At 54.0% G+C, this 22,142-nt stretch overlaps 1 protein-coding gene across 1 annotated transcript; it reads left to right on the top strand.

Moving 5' to 3' along the window:
* Nucleotides 1-13,818: 13,818 nt before the first annotated feature.
* Nucleotides 13,819-19,946, top strand: LOC308531894 (protein CD300H-like; the record flags this gene model as incomplete). The annotated part of the gene is given in 5 exon segments (XM_081108985.1): nt 13,819-13,858; nt 15,733-15,878; nt 15,882-16,026; nt 18,240-18,294; nt 19,814-19,946. Coding segments are annotated over 5 exon segments (519 nt in total).
* Nucleotides 19,947-22,142: the final 2,196 nt, after the last annotated feature.

Below are 22,142 nucleotides of genomic sequence, written 5' to 3'. Positions count from 1 at the left end.
CCCTCCTCCTCCAGAAGCCCCCTCCCTCCTTCTCTCTCACCTGTCCTCTCCCCCCCCCCCCCCCGCCCACCCCATCTCCTGGAGTCTGTCCTAGAATCTCTTGTCTTCAGGGAGTGTCCCTTCCCGGCTGCCTAACATCACCTCTGAGCACAGGACCGTCACAAACACACCCTCCTGCCACCCCATCTCTTGGGGCGGTTCTCGGCTGTCACTGGCAATGCCAAGAGCCCACAGCCAGTGAAACATGCAAGGATGTGGGGGAAAGCATCCAGGACAAAATGAGCTGAGGCCAAAGACCACTCCTTCCTTATAATGTCCCCAAGGCCCTGAGCGCTGCGCCCTCCCCAAAGGGCAAACCCAGCGGGAGTGGGTCACTCCCTCGCCCCGAGCTCTGAGCTCCTCCCAGGCCCCGCTGCTCGCCCTGCCCGCTTTGCCTGCAGCCACCTTCTCAGCTACACACACACACACACACACACACACACACACACACACACCAGTGGAACCCTGGCCAGGCCTCCACGCTTTGCTTCCCCCAAATCATTCGAGACACAACAGCCATATACTCGTAAATGACAACACTCCTGTCTCCTCCTACATAATGAAATGAGGAAGTAAATGAAGATAAAAATTTAAAGGAAGCAGGTGAGAGAAACAAAACACAGTGACTTAGACAAATCGAGGGCAGAGTGCGCCTGGGCTCCGCACAAGTCCCTGGAGGGCACTGGCATTGGACGGTGACCAGGGAGAGAGCCCGCAGGCAGGACATGTGGCTGCTCCCAGCCCTGCTCCTCCTCATCGTCCCAGGTGAGTGGGGCCGGGGTTCCAGGAACGGGGATGACCGAGGAACCTTTTGGTTAAATGGAAATCAAGGCACTGCTACCTCACAGGGTCTCTGTCAGGTGCAGGAAAGAAACAGAAAACCCCAGTGAACACCAGCGCCCCCTCTCGGCCAGTGTTTCCCAGCCTGGCTGCGCTGCGGACGCAGATGGACAGATTGTGGCGAATCCTTCTCGGGGGCTTTAGGAGCACAGACACTTGGGCTCCAGCCCAGACCCACCCGGTCACGGTCACGGCAGGGCTCGGGGTCTGGGTTGTTCCAAAGCCTGGCAACTGGTGTGGGCTGGCAACTGGAGCTGGGAAACCTCCAGGAAAGTGCTCAGGTCCAGGGAGGGGACGGGCAGCAAGGCCAGGTGGGCAGGCTCTCTGGACGTGGGTCCAGCCACCCATCCGCCTGCCTGAGGTTCTGCTCCGGCCGAGCCAAAGGCCTGATGGTCATCCAGTGTGGTCAGTGCAATGACGGAGACGCTTGGAGCTGTATCATGGGTGGGGGTGGGGGGATCAGGAGTCTAATTCTGGGCTGAACGTTAAGTCCTTGGGTAGAGCTGGTGCTCAGAGAGGACAGGGTCTAGGGAGGCGGGGCCATTGGGCTGCCCAGCTCTGCTGCTTCTCATCCTCCCAGGTGAGCAACTGAGGAAGCGGATCCACAGCCTTGGGGCGGGGTTGCCCTGGCTCCTCCTGGCTCACGCAGGAGAACCTCCCATCTCTAGGTCTTCACCTCATGAGGGCTCATGAGCTTGTCCCTTTTCACACTTTTTAGCTCTTGCTTGAATCCTTTCTATTAGGTTTAAGAAAGACACACGAGGTTGTAGCTTCAATGCTTTTATCTTGTAAGATCACTTGTTCTAGAAAGCCTGGAAAGTATGGCGAGTCAGTGGAGAACATGGGATCAGTGTGATATGGATTCCATGGTTGGCATCACTGCTGTGGTCAATGTCAAAGGCCCTGCAGCGGGTGCTTGGCTGTGGAACCACTAGACCCACTAGGAGCGGCCTCTGCACAGCCAGGTGAGCGGGTGCAGCAGCTGCACCTCCTGAGCCCATCAGCACAGGCCAGGAGCACTCACTCCTGTGGCCAGGGGTCCGCGGGTGCTTCCTCCCCCTGAGACCATTTAACACTGAGATGTGGCAAAAGGACAAAGATTTCTGGGCCACAGGGAGCGGGAGGGAGGGAGTTATAGGAGATAATTATTGCTCAGAGTCAGTGCTTTTGTTTCCTTGAGCTCCGCAGTGGTGCCGTTAGGAGGTTTTGGAGGTGGCTCTGAGCCAGTGGAACTTGGAAGGACAAAGGTCTGTGCTGTGGAAGGTGAATTCCTTCCTTGACTCTGTCCCACTCCTCAGGCCTTGGACTTGTTGGAGCTGCTCACAGTGCAGGCAGCGGGTGGCCCTGGTCTCAGGTGGTGGTGACAGGTACATGGGTTTGTGTTTTCCAGGCTCATCAGTTGACATCACGGGTCCAGAAGCAGTGAGAGGTCTGGAGCGGGGAGTCTTGACCGTGCAGTGTCACTATGACCCAGGATGGGAGGCCCACAAGAAGTGGTGGTGTCGAGGGGCTGTTTTAGGAAGCTGCAAGATCCTTGTTAAAACCAATAAACCAGCGTTTGGGAAGATGGAGCGTGTGTCCATCCGGGACTATCAGATAAACCACACGTTCACTGTGACCATGAAGGAGCTCAGGCGGGAAGATACAGACACTTACTGGTGTGGGATTGAGAGAACTGGAACTGACCCTGGGTTCCCTGTTAAAGTGACCATTGACCCAGGTAAGAGGACGCGCATGTGTGGCTGTGTCTCTTCAGGGCCTGCTCTGCCCTGGTCCCTGAGGTCCCTCTCCAGTGACTGAACTCACTCAGATGAACTGCCACAGAGGGGGGGTTGGACCTGAGGTCTCATGGAAACACGGCTGCTCACTTAGGTTGGGAGGTGCTGGGCTTCTCTTAGATGCTCTTGGGGCTCAAGATGGGATCAAGCCTTTCTGGGCACATTTTTTCTCTGCACAGCTCATCGGCTGAGTCTATTGCCCACAGAGATCACGGTGATGGCCCCAGTTTTAGCTCATGGGCTGAGGGAAGCTTCTTCTGTGGGAACCAATTCCTGCCAAGGCTTCCCTGGCACCTCTGGTGCCCTGGTGTCCCTGCTCTTCCTGAAGGTTGGGGCCCGGGCTCATAGCCACTGTCCCACCCCTTGTTCCATATCTGGTCTCAGGGGGCAGGAGGCCCAGCACAGTTGGGGCTGTGGGTCACCCCCGAGGTCTGGAAAGGCTTCCTCAGCCAAACAGTTGCCTTCTGGGCGCCTGACATCCCACCATGAGCCATGGATGCATCTGGGCTTGGAGACGTTCTCTTCCTAAGACCTTCTGGAATAGACACTCCTGGGAGCTTCTGGGTGTGAACAAGTGTGTCTGTTGGGCTCTGCTTCTGCCGACCCTCGGACAGCCAGCACCAGCTCACAGGGCACTTATGGCCGGGAGGGGACCCACTCATAGCGTCCCCGCCACACCTGGAACCCGGGAGGCCTGAGGTAGCTGCCAAGTGCAGCATGTTCCTTGTCTCATGGGATCTCCAGCAGGAACTACCCCATCACAGAAACTTAATAACTTGCCCAAAGCTGAACCCCAGCTGCCCTTGACCTGAGGCAGTCCTGGGCCCCTTCACCCTTCCAGGGCCCATTGCCAGTGATATATGCAAGGATGTGGGGAAAGCATCCAGGACAAAATGAGGCTGAAGCCACAGACCACTCCTTCCTTATAATGTCCCCAAGGCCCTGAGTGCGGCACCCTCCCCAAAGGGCAAACCCAGTGCTCGTTGGTCACTCCCTTGCCCCCCACCAAGTGCTGAGCTCTTCCCAGGTCCCATCCCGACCCTCTCCCCCCCCCCCCCGCCCGCCCCCGCTGCTAGCCCTGCCAGTAGTCGCCTTCTCAGCTCCTCACACACACAGGCTCGAGAGTGGAACCCTGGCCAGGCCTGGATGCTTTGCTTTCCCCAAATTATTGGAGACACAGCAGCCATACACTCATAAATGATGACACTGCTTGTCTCCTACCTAATGAAATGAGGAAGTAACGGAAGACAAAAATTTAAGGGAAGTTGATGAGAGAAAGAAAATATTATGTCTTAGACAAGTCGAGGGCAGAGTGCGCCTGGGCTCCGCGCAAGTCCCCGGAGGCACTGGCATTGGACGGTGACCAGGGAGAGAGCCCGCAGGCAGGACATGTGGCTGCTCCCAGCCCTGCTCCTCCTCATTGTCCCAGGTGAGTGGGGCTGGGGTGTCAGGAACGGGGATGACCGAGGCTGGGCAGGAAACCCGAGGGTCTGTCCCGGGGGACGGGGCACGTCAGGGCTCATGGCAGGGCCCTTTCAGCACCCAGGCACCTTTTGGTTAAACGGAAATCAAGGTGCTGCTACCTCACAGGGTCTCTGTCAGGTGCAGGAAAAAAACAGAAAACCCCAGTGCACACAAGCGCCCCCTCATGGCCAGTGTCTCCCAACTGGGCTGCGCTGCGGACACAGATGGACAGATCGTGGTGAATCCTTCTCTGGGGCTTTAGGAGCACAGGTGCTCGGCCCAGACCCACCCCCGTCAGTCACAGCAGGGGTCTGGGTCTGGGTTGTTCCAGAGCCTGGCAGCTGGTGTGGGCTGGCAGCTGGAGCTGGGAAGCCTCCAGGAAAGCGCTCAGGTCCAGGGAGGAGACGGGCAGCGAGGCCAGGGTGGGCAGGTTCTCTGGACGTGGGTCCAGCCACCCATCCGCCTGCCTGAGGTTCTGCTCTGGCCGAGCCAAAGGCCAGATGTCACCCAGCGTGGTCAGTGCGATGGCGGAGACGCATGGAGTCGTATCATGGGGAGAGAGACCAGGGGTCTAATTCTGGGCTGAACGTTAAGTCCTTGGGTAGAGCTCGTGCTGGTGCTCAGAGAGGACAGGGTCTAGGGAGGCGGGGCCATTGGGCTGCCCAGCTCTGCTGCTTCTCATCCTCCCAGGTGAGCAACCGAGGAAGCGGATCCACAGCCTCAGGGCGGGGTTGCCCTGGCTCCTCCTGGCTCACCCAGGAGAACCTCCCATCTCTAGGTCTTCACCTCATGAGGGCTCATGAGCTTGTCCTTTTCTCACTCTTTAGCTCCATCTTGAATCCTTTCTATTAGGTTTAAGAAAGACACACGAGGTTGTAGCTTCAATGCTTTTCTCTTATAAGATCACTTGTTCTAGAAAGCCTGGACTGAAATGTATGGCGAGTCAATGGAGAACATGGGATCAGTGTGATATGGTTTCCGTAGTTGGCATCACTGCTGTGGTCAATGTCAAAGGCCCTGCAGCGGGTGCTTTGCTGTGGAACCACTAGGCCAGTGATGGCGAACCTTTTGAGCTCGGCGTGTCAGCATTTTGAAAAACCCTAACTTAACTCTGGTGCCATGTCACATATAGAAATTTGTTGATCTTTGCAACCATAGTAAAACAAAGACTTATGTTTTTGATATTTATTTTATATATTTAAATGCCATTTAACAAAGAATAATCAACCAAAAAAATGAGTTCGCGTGTCACCTCTGACACGTGTCATAGGTTCGCCATCACTGCCCTAGACCCACTAGGAGCCGCCTCTGCACAGCCAGGGGAGCGGGTGCAGCAGCTGCCCCTCCTGAGCCCATCAGCACAGGCCAGGAGCACTCACTCCTGTGGCCATGGGTCCGCGGGTGCTTCCTCCCCCTGAGACCAGTTAACACTGAGTTGCTGCAAAAGAACAAAGATTTATGGGCCACAGGGAGCGGGAGGGAGGGAGTTATAGGAGATAATTATTGCTCAGAGTCAGTGCTTCTGTTTCCTTGAGCTGTGCAGTGGTGCTGTTAGGTGGTTCTGGGGGTGGCTCTGAGCCAGTGGAACTTGGAAGGACAAAGGTGTGTGCTGTGGAAGGTGAATTCCTTCCTTGACTCTGTCCCACTCCTCAGGCCTTGGACTTGTTGGAGCTGCTCACAGTGCAGGCAGCGGGTGGCCCTGGTCTCAGGTGGTGGTGACAGACACATGGGTTTGTGTTTTCCAGGCTCATCGGTTGACATCACGGGTCCAGAAGCAGTGAGAGGTCTGGAGCGGGGAGTCTTGACCGTGCAGTGTCGCTATGACCCACGATGGGAGACCTACAGGAAGTGGTGGTGTCGAGGGGCTGTTTTAGGAAGCTGCAAGATCCTTGTTCAAACCAACGGATCAGCGTTTGGGGAGAAGGAGCGTGTGTCCATCAGGGACAATCAGACAAACCACACGTTCACTGTGACCATGAAGGACCTCAGGCGGGAAGACACAGACACTTACTGGTGTGGGATTGAGAGAGCTGGACGTGACCCTGCGGTCCCTGTTAAAGTGACCATTGACCCAGGTAAGAGGACGCGCATGTGTGGCTGTGTCTCTTCAGGGCCTGCTCTGCCCTGGTCCCTGAGGTCCCTCTCCAGTGACTGAACTCACTCAGATGAACTGCCACAGAGGGGGGGTTGGACCTGAGGTCTCATGGAAACACAGCTGCTCACTTAGGTTGGGAGGTGCAGGGCTTCTCTTAGATGCTCTTGGGGCTCAAGATGGGATCAAGCCTTTCTGGGCACATTTTTTCTCTGCACAGCTCATCGCCTGAGTCTATTGCCCACAGAGACCACAGTGATGGCTCCAGTTTTAACTCATGGGCTGAAGGAAGCCTCTTCTGTGGGAACCAATTCCTGCCAAGGCTTCCCTGGCACCTCTGGTGCTAGGTGTCCCTGCTCTTCCTGAAGGTTGGGGCCCGGGCTCATAGCCGCTGTCCCACCCCTTGTTCCATATCTGGTCTCAGGGGGCAGGAGGCCCAGCACAGTTGGGGCTGTGGGTCACCCCCGAGGTCTGGAAAGGCTTCCTCAGCCAAACAGTTGCCTTCTGGGCGCCTGACATCCCACCATGAGCCATGGATGCATCTGGGCTTAGAGACGTTCTCTTCCTAAGGCCTTCTGGAATAGACACTCCTGGGAGCATCTGGGTGTGAACAGGTGTATCTGTTGGGCTCTGCTTTGCCGACCCTCGGACAGCCAGCACCAGCTCACAGGGCACTTATGGCCGGGAGGGGACACACTCAGAGCGTCCCCACCACACCGGGAACCCGGGAGGCCTGAGGTAGCCGCCAAATGCAGCACGTACCTTGTCTCATGGGATCTCGAGAATTACCGTGAGCAGGAACTACCCCATCATAGAAACTTAATAACTTGTCCAAAGCGGAACCCCAGCTACCCTGACCCGAGGCAGTCCTGGGCCCCTTCACCCTTCCAGGGCCTGCTCGATGTCCTCCTGGACCTGTGCCCAGACTCGACGGCCTCTGAGGCTCTGAGTCTCTCGGAAGCCAAGGAGACATGAGTGTCCAGCTGGACGCCCCATCCCAAGGCTCCCTTCCAGGCCCCACAGGCCAGGGCACCCACATTCCTCCCCGGCTCTGAGCTACGTGCAGGGCTGCGGGTGGGACAGCAGGAGAGTGGAATGTAATCTGTTCTGTATGACAAGCAGCAACTGCAGTGTTGACCCCCACCTCCGCCATCACCTCCACTGCCAACGCGTTCACAGTACCAGTCGCCCCAGAAGACACCACAGGCTCCCCGACTGTGACCAGCCAGCACTCCGATGGCAGGTAAGTCAGCTTGGATGCTGCTGTTCCCTGTGGCCCACTGGTCCCAGACTTCTCTCACACAGACATGGGGCGTCCCCCCGTGGTGCTCAGAGTGTGGGAGATGGACGAGCAGGCATTCAGGGCAGAGGGCATGGCCAGGGTGTGTGGGCACTGGTGTCATGGGGCCACAAGGCCCCTTGGTCCAAATTCTGGGAGAACAGGAAGGGCCTGGGGAAGCCCTGTTTCCCCAGTTACTGTTACGGCAACAGCAGTGATCCTGATAGGCCCTCGTGTCTCTAGAGCCCCTGGCAGCTCACAGAGGACTTTCCTGCCTGTTACTCTGTGCATGTGTTGACCCTGCCGACGACCACCTCAGGAGGAGGAACAGGAAGTAGATATGCACGTTCCCATTTTACAGAGGAAGACACGGAGCCGGGCTCATGTTTCCCAGCTCTGCAGCCACAGGAGCTTTCTGGAAGCCGAGGGGCCTCTTTCGTTTCTCCCCTTCACCCTCCTTGGGCCTCTTCGCTTTGCCTTTAGATCTGCTGTATCTTCTACTGCTGGGCCTTCCCGCAGAGCCTCGATGGGACATCCCGTCTTTTCAACCCAGGGACGCCTTTGCCCTCTCCCATTTGCTCTCTGTTTTGAGAATTGCTTCCTACTGAACTACTTACTTACTTTTAAAAATATGTTCTTATTGATTTTAGAGAGAGAGGAAGGAAGAGAGAGAAAGAGAGAGATAGAAACATTCATGACAAGAGAGAATCACTGATGGGCTGCCTCCTGCATGCCCCCTTCTGGGGATGGATCGAGCCCGCAAATTGGACATGTGCTCTGACTGGGAATCAAACCAGCAACCTTTTGGTGCATGGAACGGCACTCAACCAACTGAGCCACACCGACCAGGGCCGAACTGCTTTTAATAAGACTAGCAAGCAGTTTTTAAATGCAAGAATCAAGGCCAGATGTAAGTGCCAATTAGGGCTTTTGCTCACATTACGGATAACTCACTCATTTATTCAACAAAGAGCTATTGAGCCCCCCTCATGTCTAGCACTGATTTAGGGAACACAGGGGGGATAGGAGATGAACAGAACAATCAAGCTGTCTGTCTGCCCTCCAGGCACTTACAGTCGAGGGATAGTTAATGTAGCAAATAGAGTTAAATCATTAATTGATGGATTTATTTTACGAATTTCTGTGAGTTGTGACGAATAAGAGAGAATCCTTGTGTGCGTAGCTCGGGCTGCCATCACAAAGCAGCACCGACTTAGACAACAGACATTTGTTTTCTCAAGTTCTGGAGGCCAGACGTCTGCGTCAGGGTGGCGGCAGGGTTGGTTCCTCCCGAGGCCTCTTCTCCCTGTGTCTCCCCATGGTTTCCCCTTTGTGTGGGTCTGTGTCCCAGTCTCTTCTTCCTATAAGAACCCCAGGCATTTCCTCCCAGAAGAACAAGCAAGGGTGAGAAGAGTGAGGAATCAGAAGAGAGAGTGTGGGGGCAAGTGGGGGCCACTGTCAGCCTGAGGTCCCAGGCTTGTCCTCACATAGGTTCTTGGGATCCACACTCTGGGCACAGGGGGGGCTGGGAAGAGGGGTCCTGGGCGGTAGCTCACTTCTGTCACCGTGTCCCCCGCAGGTCCCTGCTCAACAGCACCCGCTTCCTGCTCCTGGTCTTCCTGGAGGTGCCCCTGCTCCTGAGCATGCTCGGTGCCGTCCTGTGGGTGAACCGGCCTCTGCGGGGCTCAGGGGGGAGGCAGAGTCAGCCCCGCTCTGGGGACCAGTAACCAGTAGCTCCCGTGTTCATCGATGTCATGTCTGAAAGTAAGAAACTCAAACGGAAGAAAGACTGTTTTATTGTGAAATGACGGTGATCAGCAGGGACCGTGGCCCTAGAGGTAGCCTGGGCCCTGCCTCAGGGACAGGACCGTAATCCCTGGGGACCCACAGCTGTGATACCTGGGCCTCTGCCACCCCCCTCCTGTGCACAATCCCTGGTCTTCCCTGTCCTGAGGCCCCCTCAGAGCAGGAAATACGAACAGACGTGCAGGAAGAGGCCTTTCGCCTGGGGCCCAAGTCCTTGCGGGGAATTTCCGGCCTCAAGCCCGTGAGCCACCTGCCAGGGTCCTGGGCTGATTTCTGCATCCCATGTCCCCTGAGGTTTAGGGCTCCCGCCAATCCCGGTTTCACAATTCTTGACCCGTGAATAGAAAAACCGAACCGTGCACCGACGACACGCCAACCACGAGTGAAGACCTGATGCACGGGGAACAGAAGCTTCTGGAACCCTTGCCCTGCGGTGTTTTTGTCACGTGTCGGGAAGGAAGCTCTGGTGCTAGCTCCATCCCTTGCCTCCTGCACGTCTGACGTTGAACTTGGCATCACAGCCCCTCATGGTCCCCATCACCCTTCCTGTTAGGATGCGTAAATGTTCTCATTTCTTTTGAGAGTATCGGTGTGGCTGCCAGTCTCATTCTGGTGTCACAGGGAGATGCTCACGTATTTTGGGGACTGTGACGTGAACCATCGGTCAGACTGTGGAGCCTGGAACAGCCTAGCAGCTGGGGGCTTTCAAGAGCCGGACCCGGATCGCTCCCATCAGGATGTGAGCCTTCCTGGCCGTCAATTATGGAGGAGGGACGAGGACACCAGGATGCTGCTGCTTCGGAAAGACAAAAACGTTCTTCCTCTCTGGCTCCTCCCTGGACTTGAACTTCTGGCAGCTTCAAGATTGAAAAGGGGGGCCACTAGCGCAAAGGGCAGAAGAAACAGCATGAGCCAGGCCAGGAGGGACAGTGTGGGACATGGCCAGGGGAGGTCTCGTCCGCAAGGGACCCTGCTCATCCCGCTGGGGCCAACTTGCCCTCTCCGGGTCACCCTCTGCTTGGGCCCTGAGACCCGCCATGAGCATCCTTTTTAAAAAAATCCTCACCCGAGGATATTTTCCCCTTGATTTTTAGAGAGAGTGGAAGAGAGAGGGAAAGACAGAGAGAAACATCGATGCGAGAGAAGCACATTGATTGGTTGCCTCCTGCATGAGTCCCGACCAGGGCCCAGGCTGGGGAGGAGCCTGAAATCAAGGTACATGCCCTTTGACAGGAATCGAACCTGGGACCCTTTGGTCCACAGGCCGACGCTCTATCCACTGAGCCAAACTGGCTGGGGCATGAACATCTTATTTTTAACAGCACATTTAAGCTACCGATGGACTGTGCTGTATAAGGTGAGGACTTTGGCATCTTGCCCTTTGCCCACCCTCCCCTTCCCAGTACTGATTTTGCTGGTATCGTACTTTTTGCATGGATGATATTTATATTCCCTTCTGTAAATATTTCCCATGGTCGTTTCGCCTTTTTTTCCTATTTTTAATATATTCCCTGTTCACCGTAGCTTCTTTTTTCTTCATTATTTGATTTATTTCTTGGTTGGCAAAATTTCATCACGATGTTGTTTTTCTATTTTCCAAGGGCTCGTGGGTGCTGTATTTCATAAGCGCTTGTGCGCATGGGAGTGTTCGTTGCCAAAAGCAACAATCTTGGGTAGAAAATTCCCAGAGGGTCCTGTCTTTTCTGGGAATGTGTAGATTTTCCTTCACGTCCCCTGGGATGCCGTGCTGTGGTGACATCTGATGCCAGCCTCTTCCCTTCATATTCGCAACTTACTCCCTCTGACCTGGGTCTTCTCTGATACGGGCCCATGCGATTCTATCTTTGTCCTGGAGGCTCTGTAACTTCAGAAGGTTCTAGGTGTGGGTCATTAGGAATCCCCCTCCCCTCCACTGGGACACTGTGGATTTTCAGTTGCAGATGGAAGGGTTTCTTTATTTCAGGATCATTTTAAATTAAATTCGATCATTTTCACTTGTGGCTTATTTTTCTTTTTCTTAAGGAGCATTTGTGGAATGTCCTTCCTCTGTCTCCTGTACCTGTGTCTGCCTCTGCAGACATTTTTATATCGTGCGTGTTTAAACTTCACTGTTGGGCCCTGGCAGGTGTGGCTCTGTGGGTGGGCATCACCCCGTGCACCGAAAAGTTGCTGGCTCCATGCACAGACAATGCACAGACCCGCAACCCAGCTGTTTTATAGACAGGAATTTATCCCACAGGCGCATTCACGAATGCATATCAAGCCACATATGCAAAGACAGTCATTAAGGAATTGCATGTAGTTACAAAGAGCTGAAAACAACTCACGTGTCCATCAAGAGGGAAAGAATGAAACAAATTGTAATATGCAGATATCATGGAATACTATGCAGACATTAAAAACAAAAGTCTACAGGCAGCCCTAGCCGGTCTGGCTCAGTGGATAGAGTGTGGGCCTGCGGACTGAAGGGTCCTGGGTTCGATTCCGGTCAAGGGCACATGCCTGGATTGTGGGCTTGATCCCCAGTAGGGGACGTGCAAGAGGCAGCCAGTCAATGATTCTCTTTCATCATTGATGTTTCTATCTCTCCTCTCTCCCTTTCCCTTCCTCTCTGAAATCAATAAAAATATTTTTTAAAAAAATAGTCTACAGGTATTGATATGGGGTGATTTTGAAAATACAGTAAGTTAAAATAGGCAAGCCACAGACAACACCTGTAAGGTGTTACTTTTCCCTGAGGAAGGGAAAGACCACACACACACACACACACACACACACACACACACACACATACACACACATAGAATTTCTTCAAAGGACACACAGGCACACAGGATAACCAACTGCCAACTGCACCCAGACCGGGTGAGCTGGGAAGGAGGGAGCGAGTCTGAATTCTCCATTGAGAGCAATCATGTGACTCACGGAGGGTCACAGCTAAAAACTTTCAGCGGCACCTCACAAATCACTTTTGGGGGCGTCCTTTTCTTTTAAGTCACGTTGAAAAGAAAGTAAGTTTACCTAAAATGTCACAAAAAGTGGTGAAAAAATGACAGAATATGGCCTGGGCCCTTGCAGTTGGTTGGGCGTCACCCCGTGCACCGAAAGGTTGCTGGTTCGATTCCCGGTCAGGGTACATGCCCGGGCTGCAGGTTTGCTCCCCGGTTGGGGCACATGCAGGAGGCAGCTGATCGGTGTTTCTCTCTCTTCCTTTCTCTCTCACAATCAGTTAAAAAAACAACCACACAGAATATGGACGTGAATTTTTGTACCTTTTCATGTTCTGGAGCCCTAAGGTTTACATTACAGGGGGCAGTCCAGCATAAGCAGACAGAAGCCAGTGGCCGGAAGAAGCCGCTGCTTCTAGCACAGTCCTCCCTGGCTCTGCCGGCAATGTGAGATTGCTCAACGCGTTGTGGGGGAAGCCACCCCACATGGGAGGGGTGGGTGCGCGCGCACACACAAGAGCACACACAAAACCACAGAAAATATGAAGCTTCCTCAGCAAAAACTGAACAAGAATTTTTATTTTTACTGAGACGCCCAATTAAGAGAAGTTGTTTGACAACAGAATCCCCGAACTGCAGAGCTTTCTCCGGACATGAACCTAAGCTCCTGGATAAAGCATTTCCCTCCTGTGTCTGCCTTTATTCGTCCCTGTGGCTGCTTCATGGAATTGGGTATATTCCTGGCCCGGTAACACCTGACCTGCCTTCCCATTTACGGAAACATCTCTACCCAGGAGACGCTTCGCCTCTCATTCAACCACACAGGTTCAAGGTGAGGCTTGAGGGTGGTTTGTCAAGTTCCCCTTGAAGCCAGAGCAATGGAGACCAGTCATGAGCACATGACCAAGATGAAACTACTCAAGGCTTCTGGGGTCTGAGGAGGGCAGACAAGAGCTGGGGGCTCAGAAGAGCAAAGCCCCCCATGTGGACCCAGCCTCACCATCTGTCCCACCCAGAGACAGGGCCGGCTTTCTGGGGGCACAGTGCCATGCACACCCACCGGGCCCTGCACTTAGAAGGACCTCGCTCTTGGTGTAACTCTCGTAGCCGCCATTCGAATTTCTTAATATTCTGGAACATGTCCATTTGCATGGGGCCCTGTACGCAGCTGGCCTTGTCTAGACAAGGCCCAGTCATGCCTGTACCGCACGGGACTGCTCGTCTCGGCCACAGGAAATGAGCACTTCACGAAGGGCAGGGCTCCCTTGGGAAATGGGGATGGAAATGGACCCAGACTGCTGGGGGGGGGGGCGGGGGGCGGGAAGGGGGTACCGCCTGTGGCTGAGTGATGCGGGGGTGGGGGTGCTCTCATGTCTGGGGAGAGAAAAGGGAACTGCAAGTTCAGATTCAGCATCGAGTTTCTCCATCCATGTGTTGCCCCGCTCCCTCCGCTGCCTACACTTTCTGACCTGCTCTGAGGACAGAGGAGGGGACGGGGGAGCAGACCCTGGGCGAGGAGCCTGCAGCCCCCCGCCAGGTGCAGCCGGAGAGGCCCGCCCGAGGGACGGGGCCATGTGGCTGCCACGGGCTCTGCTGCTTGTCTGTGTCCCAGGTGAGCGGGAAACCTGCTCTGGCAGGTCAGGGTGAGCAGAGGGTGGTGATGGGCAGGGAACGCCACGAAAACACAAGCCAAAAGGGATGAGGTGTGATTATAAAAACCCCGGCACGCCCTGCTCCTCACTGGGATGGGATGAGGGTTAAGTGGGAAATGCTCTCCACGCTGTGAGCACAGACGGAGCCCCAAGGAAGTCTAGCCATTTTAATCATTAGTTCCATCACTGTTAGGGCCAGGAAGACGCCAGAGAGAAGAGGGCAGTGGCGGAGAGCTAGGACTGTTGGGCTGGTGGCTGTGTTACCTGTCAAGGCAGAGCGGACAGCAGTGGTTCCTTGCAGTGAGAGGACTCCTCAGGTGTCTAGAGCTCATGTGACTCTCCAGGCAGGAAGCAGAGATTGTAGGGGCCTGCGTCCTCGTTGTCTGGAACTGGAGCTTTCAGAGAGACTGGAGAATAAAGGGCAATGCCAAAGTCTTAGAGGTGGCAAAGGACCTGCAGCTAAGGCCCAGGGCATGGCAAGGCTGGGGGCGGGGGGCGGGGGGGGGGGAGGCTGCCGAGGAGTAGGGGAGGGAAGGAACCACACTGGTGGGCCATCAATGTGGAGCAAGGAGTCCCTGAGATAGTCAGTGATGGCAAGTGTTGCTGCAGGAGTCTGTCCCAGTAGGGAAATCGAAGTCTTAATGTCCTTGAACCGTGGTCAAGAAGAGCCTCTTCTTAAATGGCGTCCTTATACCCTGGCCAACGCTCATCTCCTGTGTGACTCAGACCTATGAGCAGGAGGTCCTACCTGTACAAGCAGGGATTATAAACTCGGGTCCACAGTGAGCCAAAGGCTTCCTCTTAGTTCCCAACACTGGGCTTTATCTAAATTTTCCTGTTCCCATTCTTATTTTCTGTTTCCTAGTCCATCTCTCCATCTATCCATCCATCCATCCATCCATCCATCCATCCATCCATCCATCCATTTCTCCATCCATCCATCCATCCATCCATCCATCCATCCATCCATTTCTCCATCCATCCATCCATCCATTTCTCCATCCATCCATCCATCCATTTCTCCATCCATCCATCCATCCATTTCTCCATCCATCCATCCATCCATCCATCCATCCATCCATCCATCCATCCATCCATCCATTTCTCCATCCATCCATCCATCCATCCATCCATCCATTTCTCCATCCATCCATCCATCCATCCATCCATCCATCCATCCATCCATTTCTCCATCCATCCATCCATCCATTTCTCCATCCATCCATCCATCCATCCATCCATCCATCCATCCATCCATTTCTCCATCCATCCATCCATCCATTTCTCCATCCATCCATCCATCCATCCATCCATCCATCCATCCATTTCTCCATCCATCCATCCATCCATCCATCCATTTCTCCATCCATTTCTCCATCCATCCATCCATCCATCCATCCATCCATCCATCCATCCATTTCTCCATCCATCCATCCATCCATTTCTCCATCCATCCATCCATCCATCCATCCATCCATCCATCCATCCCTTTATTCAGATCATGCTTAGTAGCTTTATTCAATTCTAAGTAATGGATGGGACCCAGAACTGTCTAGGACCACCAAAGTCTTCCTCTCCCCCTCACATTGTGAGTTGGTTGAACTCACACAGGCTGGTCATGGCCTCTTGAGTCTCAGAATTCCACAACAGGTGTCTCCTTAATCTCCTCCTGTGTCTGCCTATACCTTGCTGGTGCCTGCCCCCTCCTTCAGGCCTCAGGGTGACTTCCAAAAGACCGGACACCCAGGCCCTCTGGCCCAGGCTCTTCCAGGGGAAGACAAGATGGACTGCGTTTTCCAGGCTCTTTGTCTCTGCGCGGCCCCAGTAATGTGAGGGCACCGTGGGGGATCCCTGAGCGGGCAGTGTCGGTACCAGAAGGAATATGAGGCATTTAACAAATACTGGTGCAGACAGCCGTGCTTGCCACTTTTCTCTGAGACTGTGGAGACCAGCGCCTCCAGGAGAGAGGTGAGGAGAGGCTGAGTGTCCGTCCTGGACCATCCTGGAAACCTCACCTTCACAGTGACCTCGACGAACCTCACTGCAAACGATGCAGGAAAATACAGGTGTGGGATTTCCACGCTACTGATGGAAGAGGGGCTTCCTGGCTTCTTGCCAGGAAGGAGAAGCAGGGGGAGGATGCCAGACAGACAGAGACCAGACAGAGGGTTGAGGGCTCCCTCCTTCCCCACACCCACCAACAAACCCCGTTTGTTTCAGAGAGACTGGAGAAGAAAGGGCAATGCCAAAGTCTTAGAGGTGGCACCTCTGACATGTTTCTGTTCAAATTGTTGCTTGATCTTTTAATAAGTCCTTTTACTTCTTTTTCCAGGTTCAAGTGTTTGTTTCCCCAGGTAAGGCCCTCCTTCCTCTGGTACCAGCGATGAAGGGGTCTGAGCGAATCTCTGCAGGGCATCCCAGGAAATTTCAACTCAGGAGAGGGAATGGGGCCTGGTGTTTGTGCACCAGAGATTCAGGACCAAGTGCATTGTGTGTATGTGAGTGTGTGTGAGTGTGTGAAAGCATGAGGGTGTGTGTGAGGAAAACATGTGTGAAAATGTGGGTCAGTGGGAGTGCCAGTGTGTGTGTCAGGTGTGTGAGAGTGAGTGTGGGTGGGTCACATCCAGGTTTCCTGCCACCACCCCAGGTCCTGACAATGTCTGGGGGTTGAGGTGGGAGGGCCCTGTGTCATCGGATCCATCAGGACTGAGGGCCTCATGCTACCTTCCTGACTTCACAGGGTGGCGTGTGTGTGTACAGGGTGGAGGTCACTCCAAAGGGGCCCCCTTCACACTGTCCGTTGGCTTGAGCTCTCAGGATTAAGACCTCTCCACAACCCCAGGGCCCAGGGCCTCACCCAGGGTCCACACAGGAACCTTGAGATGGTCTAAGGTCAGGGATGGCCCAGACTGCCAACCTCATCCCTCTGACTGGGGAGCCCTGCGCCAGAAATCCAAGGCCAGCCCCAACTCTCGCCCTGGCCTCTCTAGCACCCATCTTCTGGGCCTTTCTTCAGCCTCAGGGAAAGCCCATTTTCTGGAGGCCCTGGCCCCTGGGCTCCAGGTCAATGGGGTTTGTTGGTGGTCGTGGGGAAGGAGGGAGCCCTCAATCCCCTGTCTGGTCTGTCTGTCTGGCATCCCCCCCCTCCCTCTTCATCTTCTCCCTCCGACTCACTTGACCAGGGAGGAGAGAGCCCAGTAAACCCCTGGGCCTGACAGGGCAGAAGAGAGAAGAGGCACCTCTAACATGTTTCTGTTCAAACTGTTGCTTGATCTTTTAATAAGTCCTTTTACTTCTCTCTTTCTTTCTCTCTTTCTCTCCTTCCTTCCTTCCTTCCTTCCTTCCTCCCTCCCTCCCTCCCTCCCTCCCTCCCTCCCTCCCTCCCTTCCTTCCTTCCTTCCTTCCTTCCTTCCTTCCTTCCTTCCTTCCTTCTCTTCTTTCCTGAGAGCTGCATCGTCCCTTATCAATCTAAGGGTGTGTTCTCCTGCTTCCTGCATTGTCTCAGCTTCTTCTGACACTTTTTCCTCATTGCGTTGGTCTCTCTCTTTCATGTTGGAGGCTTTCCTCTGAAGGTTTTGACTCTGTGCACTTAAGAATGCAGCCTTGAGGTGCTTTGTGGGGGCTGGAGGAGGAGCCTCACCTTTAGGTGACCGCCCTGAGATTCAGCTCTTTTCCTCCGGGTCCCTGAGTGTCTGAGTCTGGAGGTTCTTCCTCCGGGTTGGCCACTGAGCCAGTGAGATTCTCCAGTCTCCCGCCGGAGGGAGTATAGGTGAGGCTGCCAATGTCCGAGGAGCTGGGTGGGCTGAGGGGGCTGGGGGTCCCACTTTCCAGAGTACAGATACCATGTCTTTGGGGCTGGTAGCATTTTCCAGCCATCAGCTGTGTGAGGGAGCCCCACTTTCAAACTTCCCTGCATCAACCTCTATAGTCTTCTGCCAGGGGTGGGGGTGTGGGGGTGATAGGTGGGTGCACTGGCTGGGGGGGGGGGGCGGCGTGGAACCTGAGGTCTAACTCTTGACCTGACCTTCGAGCACTCCTGTTTTCAGGGAGATGAGGAACGCCTAACTGCCTAATGGCAGAAGGCGATGCATCTCTCGTCCTGGTTATAGCGTTCACCTGGCTAAGAGCACACTGGGATGGGGTTGGAGGGGATACTCCCCTATGCTGCTCAGGCCTGGGTCTGACTATGGGGAGAGGATGGTCTGAGAACATCTGTTCAGCCCCCTCCCCAAGTTCCCCCTGCTTTGTGAAGTTAGGACCATGCAGGTGAGGGGTATCTAGGTGGGGAGAGTCCTGGGAGGGGCCCTGGGCCCTGTCCCTCACCCTCCATCTCCCCCACAGCCTCCAACAGCAGGAGCTCTGTAAGGACACCTGGACCTCCCAGCCGAGGCCCAGGGTAAGGCGCACATGTCCCCGTGTCTGCTGCCATCTGCACGGCATCTTCCCGAGGGTAGGGCTTCCCAGACACAGGTTTCTGCAACGAGCCACTCACTCAAAAAATATTTGATTTACTTCTTATGTGCCAGGAACTGATGCAAATGCTAAGGATATGACAGTGAACAGGCAAGGCTGTGCTCTCAAGGACGTTTCTTTCAAATGGGCAGATTTAAACATGACCAAATGGATGAGTAGCTAGATAGGTAGGTGGGTAGATAAATAGATACACACACACAGAGGCAATGTCATTAATGATCATTACTATGGAGAAAAATTAAGCAGGTAGGTATTAAAGGACAGCGTGATGGATGTGTGTGGGGAAGGTGACTGGGCATGATGAAGGCTAGTGAGATGTTCCATGAAAACAAGTAACAAAGAGACTTAGATTGGGTTTCCTCACAATTGGATCCCGAGACGAGAATTAAGGTGTCGAGAGTTTACAGAGAGGTGATCCCAGGAGGCCTAGTGAGGGATTGGGAAGGAGGGAAGACAAATGAAGTGCCTCTTGATGAGAGCGTTCTCACTGGAGCAACCGGGCTCAATGCCCTGGGCTCCCTCAGAGAGGCCGCCCATGGAGCAGCGAGGAAGCCGGGGTGGGGATCCACACACGTCTGTCCTCCTGGCGGGGGCAGATGGCAGGTTTGCTAGTTTATACAGAGTGATGCGCGAAGGCCTCCCAACTAGTGACATGTGAGCAGAGACCTGAAGGAAGTGGGAGAGTCAACCAAGAAAGCATCTGGAGTAGGACAGTTCCAGGCAGAGGGTCACTCCTGGGGCCTGAATCCTGGGGCATTTCTGGCCTTCTCTGCCCAGCAAGCCATGCCCACTCCTATGGCCAGAGAGAATCCTCAGGCAAGAAGGGGCAGGGGCTTGAGGTGAGAAGCCATTGGCGGGTCCAAGACTGTCCACAGCTACCAGAAGCTCAGGTGGGCAAACAGAAGGTACCAACAGGGGTTGCTACATTAGTGAGAGCTGGAATGGGCAGTGCACTGGGACCTAGGGGGTGAGGGGATGGGCAAAGTCACTCCTTGGGATAGAGGTCATTGGGTGGTTTAAGCAGAATATCTGCTCCCATGATTGTATTCAAGGATGAGCCAGGACTTGCATTTGAGTGTGGAGTGGTTATAAGGGGACATTCATCCTTAAAGTTGGTCCCAGCAAGAGCTGGGGTCCTGTGAGTGTTGATGGCTGAGGGCTTTCTGGGTGCCAGGGTCTGCCCGGGATCCCACATCTGTCTTCCCTCCGCTTCTCACACCATGTCCTCATGCACCTGCTGTGTCCTGACCTCAGAGTTCATTCTGGAACTAAACAAAGAACAGGCGTCTGTGGTCCTCAGCATGGGGCTGTCTGGCCCTGACACCATCCAGGTTTGACACTGATAATGAGTTTTGAGGCCATAGGACCTGAGCGCAAAGGAAGGTCGGGGAGAGGCGGAGCCTGGACCTCCCATTGACTGCTGGCCACTGTCCCTCTCACAGGTCCCTGCACAGCAGTGTGCGCTTCCTGCTCCTCATATTCCTGAAGGTGCCCCTGCTCCTGAGCATGTGCAGTGCTGTCCTCTGGGTGAACAGGCCTCAGCGGGCCACTTGTGAGGAAACACAGTTTGGCTAAGACAACCTGCCACTGTCCCCGCCCATCCATGTCCTGTCCAGAGACACAGCCACGCGGGCTACAGAAGACAGAACCTCCACCCTGAGCCTTACATCCCCTTTCAGCTTATCATCAGAGACTTAAAAAAACATTTTAAAAAATATATCACCTACACAAACGTGTGTATATGAACAGTTGAAGGACTGAAAATAAACATCTGTTTACCCGCCATTCAGCCTAAGAAATCAAACATCATGGAGACATTTAAAGCCCCCACCTACTTCTCCCTGACCTCAAGTCCTGCCAGCGTCAACCACTCTCTGAAATAAAATGATTATTTTGAGCCAATCATTTCTATTACCCAACCTCACAGGTAAGAAGGAAGAGCACACTTGTGGCAGTTTTTACAGCCACCAACAGGTGGCGCCAGAGGCCATCTGCAGAGCTTCATTGTGGACCTCTTCATGGACTCAGAAATAATTCTTCTCCAACAGGATTGCTTCTCAGTTGCTGGGTACCTCCCGACTGATCCCCAAATCCAGACCCATTGTATCCTGATGGCCTTTCCCCCAGGCTGGGTCCACTCCCCGCCCCATCCTGCTCATCAGCCTGGGCTATCTGAGTAGGGACCCCCTTGTCTCCGTTGGGGCCAATCAGATGTGGACTCAGGCAATCAGGGGGCCAGGGACCAGGGATCAAGGTACAACCAGGGGTCCGGAGCCCAGTGGGCAGCTCAGACTAGAGTAGACTGAACCTAGGGGAGGGAATGGAGCCAGGCCCTAAGAGATGAAGATACACCTGATTCCTGTCCAAGGCTTCAGATTTCTTGAGAAGCAACACCACGTGGATCTGCTGATTTCTCACTCCCTGGGAGAGGCAGAGAGACCCAGGGCCTCAGTGAACAGGTTCAGTGAGCTTGGAACTTCAGGTGCTGACAGCTGTCACCACTTGCTATTCCCCAAGAACAAGGGAACTTGTGTCTAAAGGACTAACTATGACCAGTGCCAGGAAGCGTCTAAGGAAGGGCAGCTGTGGGGATGAGAAGCAAGGAGACAGAGGTGCAGGGGCAAAGAGAGATGGGTGGGAAGTGGGGAGGGGTGGTTGGGTCCATCTTGCAGTGTCCTGGGAGAGTCTACAGTTTGGCCCTGGCCTGGCATCCCATGAACAGCTTCAAAATTAGTCTTTAACATGATCTCTACATTGAATTATCTACACCATCACAGGCTGTGTTGGTAGACGTGTTTATGCTATGTATTTATACATGTGTTTTATTCCTATGAAACCACCGGAAAGTTAACATTTTAATGTAATAGTCATATTCTCATTGTCTGATTGATTATTCTTTGTGGTCATTTGTCTGTCAAAAGTTGATTCCTGAACTTGACACATTTAAAACATGCCACCATTTTGGTAACCCTATTCTTAAATTTTTTTTTCCAAGGTGCTGAGAGCTTCAAAAATAAAAGCGAACTATGTGTAAGGTGTCAGGTTGGAACCAGACTTATCAGGTGACCACTCTGTCAGATATATAAGTGTCTGGGCGCTATGTTGTTCACCTGAAACTAAGGCCTGGAGAGGGATGGACACTCTGACTGAAACTTGGGGTCACTAAGGGGCAAGGGGAGTGAGACCCTTGTCAGGTCCACTCGGGTCGAGTAGGCCAAGCAAGGACAGTGTGTCTCATTGGACGACGTGCGGCAAGGAGTGCCACTGACTGCTATTGATTTCTGTGGCTCTTGCTGATGAGCAGAGAAGAGAGAGAAAGGGCAACAGGGGGATGTCACTGTCGTGGTGAGAGGACAGAGGACACAGAAGGTCAGAGGAACAGGAGGGGAAGGGACAGCTTGGAGAGACGTGGGGTAAGGATGATGGGGAGTGAGGACAGAAGAAGCCCATGTTACAGGCGTTGGGTTGCAACCACTCTGGGTTATTATTGCCTTCGGTTGCGGTAAGCTGGTGTAGAAGAGGAACAGATCTGGGAAGAGAGTGTTTTGGGGAAATGGACAGACCTGGATTGTGCAAGACAAGGTTGACAAAACGGCTTCACCAAGGAGACATCTTAAAATAGGCCCCACCTCTTGACCTGAGCCCCTATCATTTCCAGGGCAAATTAGCCCGGGAGCCATCATGTCCTGAGACTACCGAGCCTGTCTGAGGTAGGACAGACCTGCCTCCCCACCTCCTGGGAAGGACCATCCCCATCTCTGCCCCTTGAAG

Source organism: Myotis nattereri (genome assembly GCF_964212035.1).
Source record: "Myotis nattereri genome assembly, chromosome: 16".
Lineage (NCBI taxonomy): Eukaryota > Metazoa > Chordata > Mammalia > Chiroptera > Vespertilionidae > Myotis > Myotis nattereri.
Note: the sequence above shows the minus strand (reverse complement) of the source record. Positions and strands in the feature narration are given on the sequence as shown.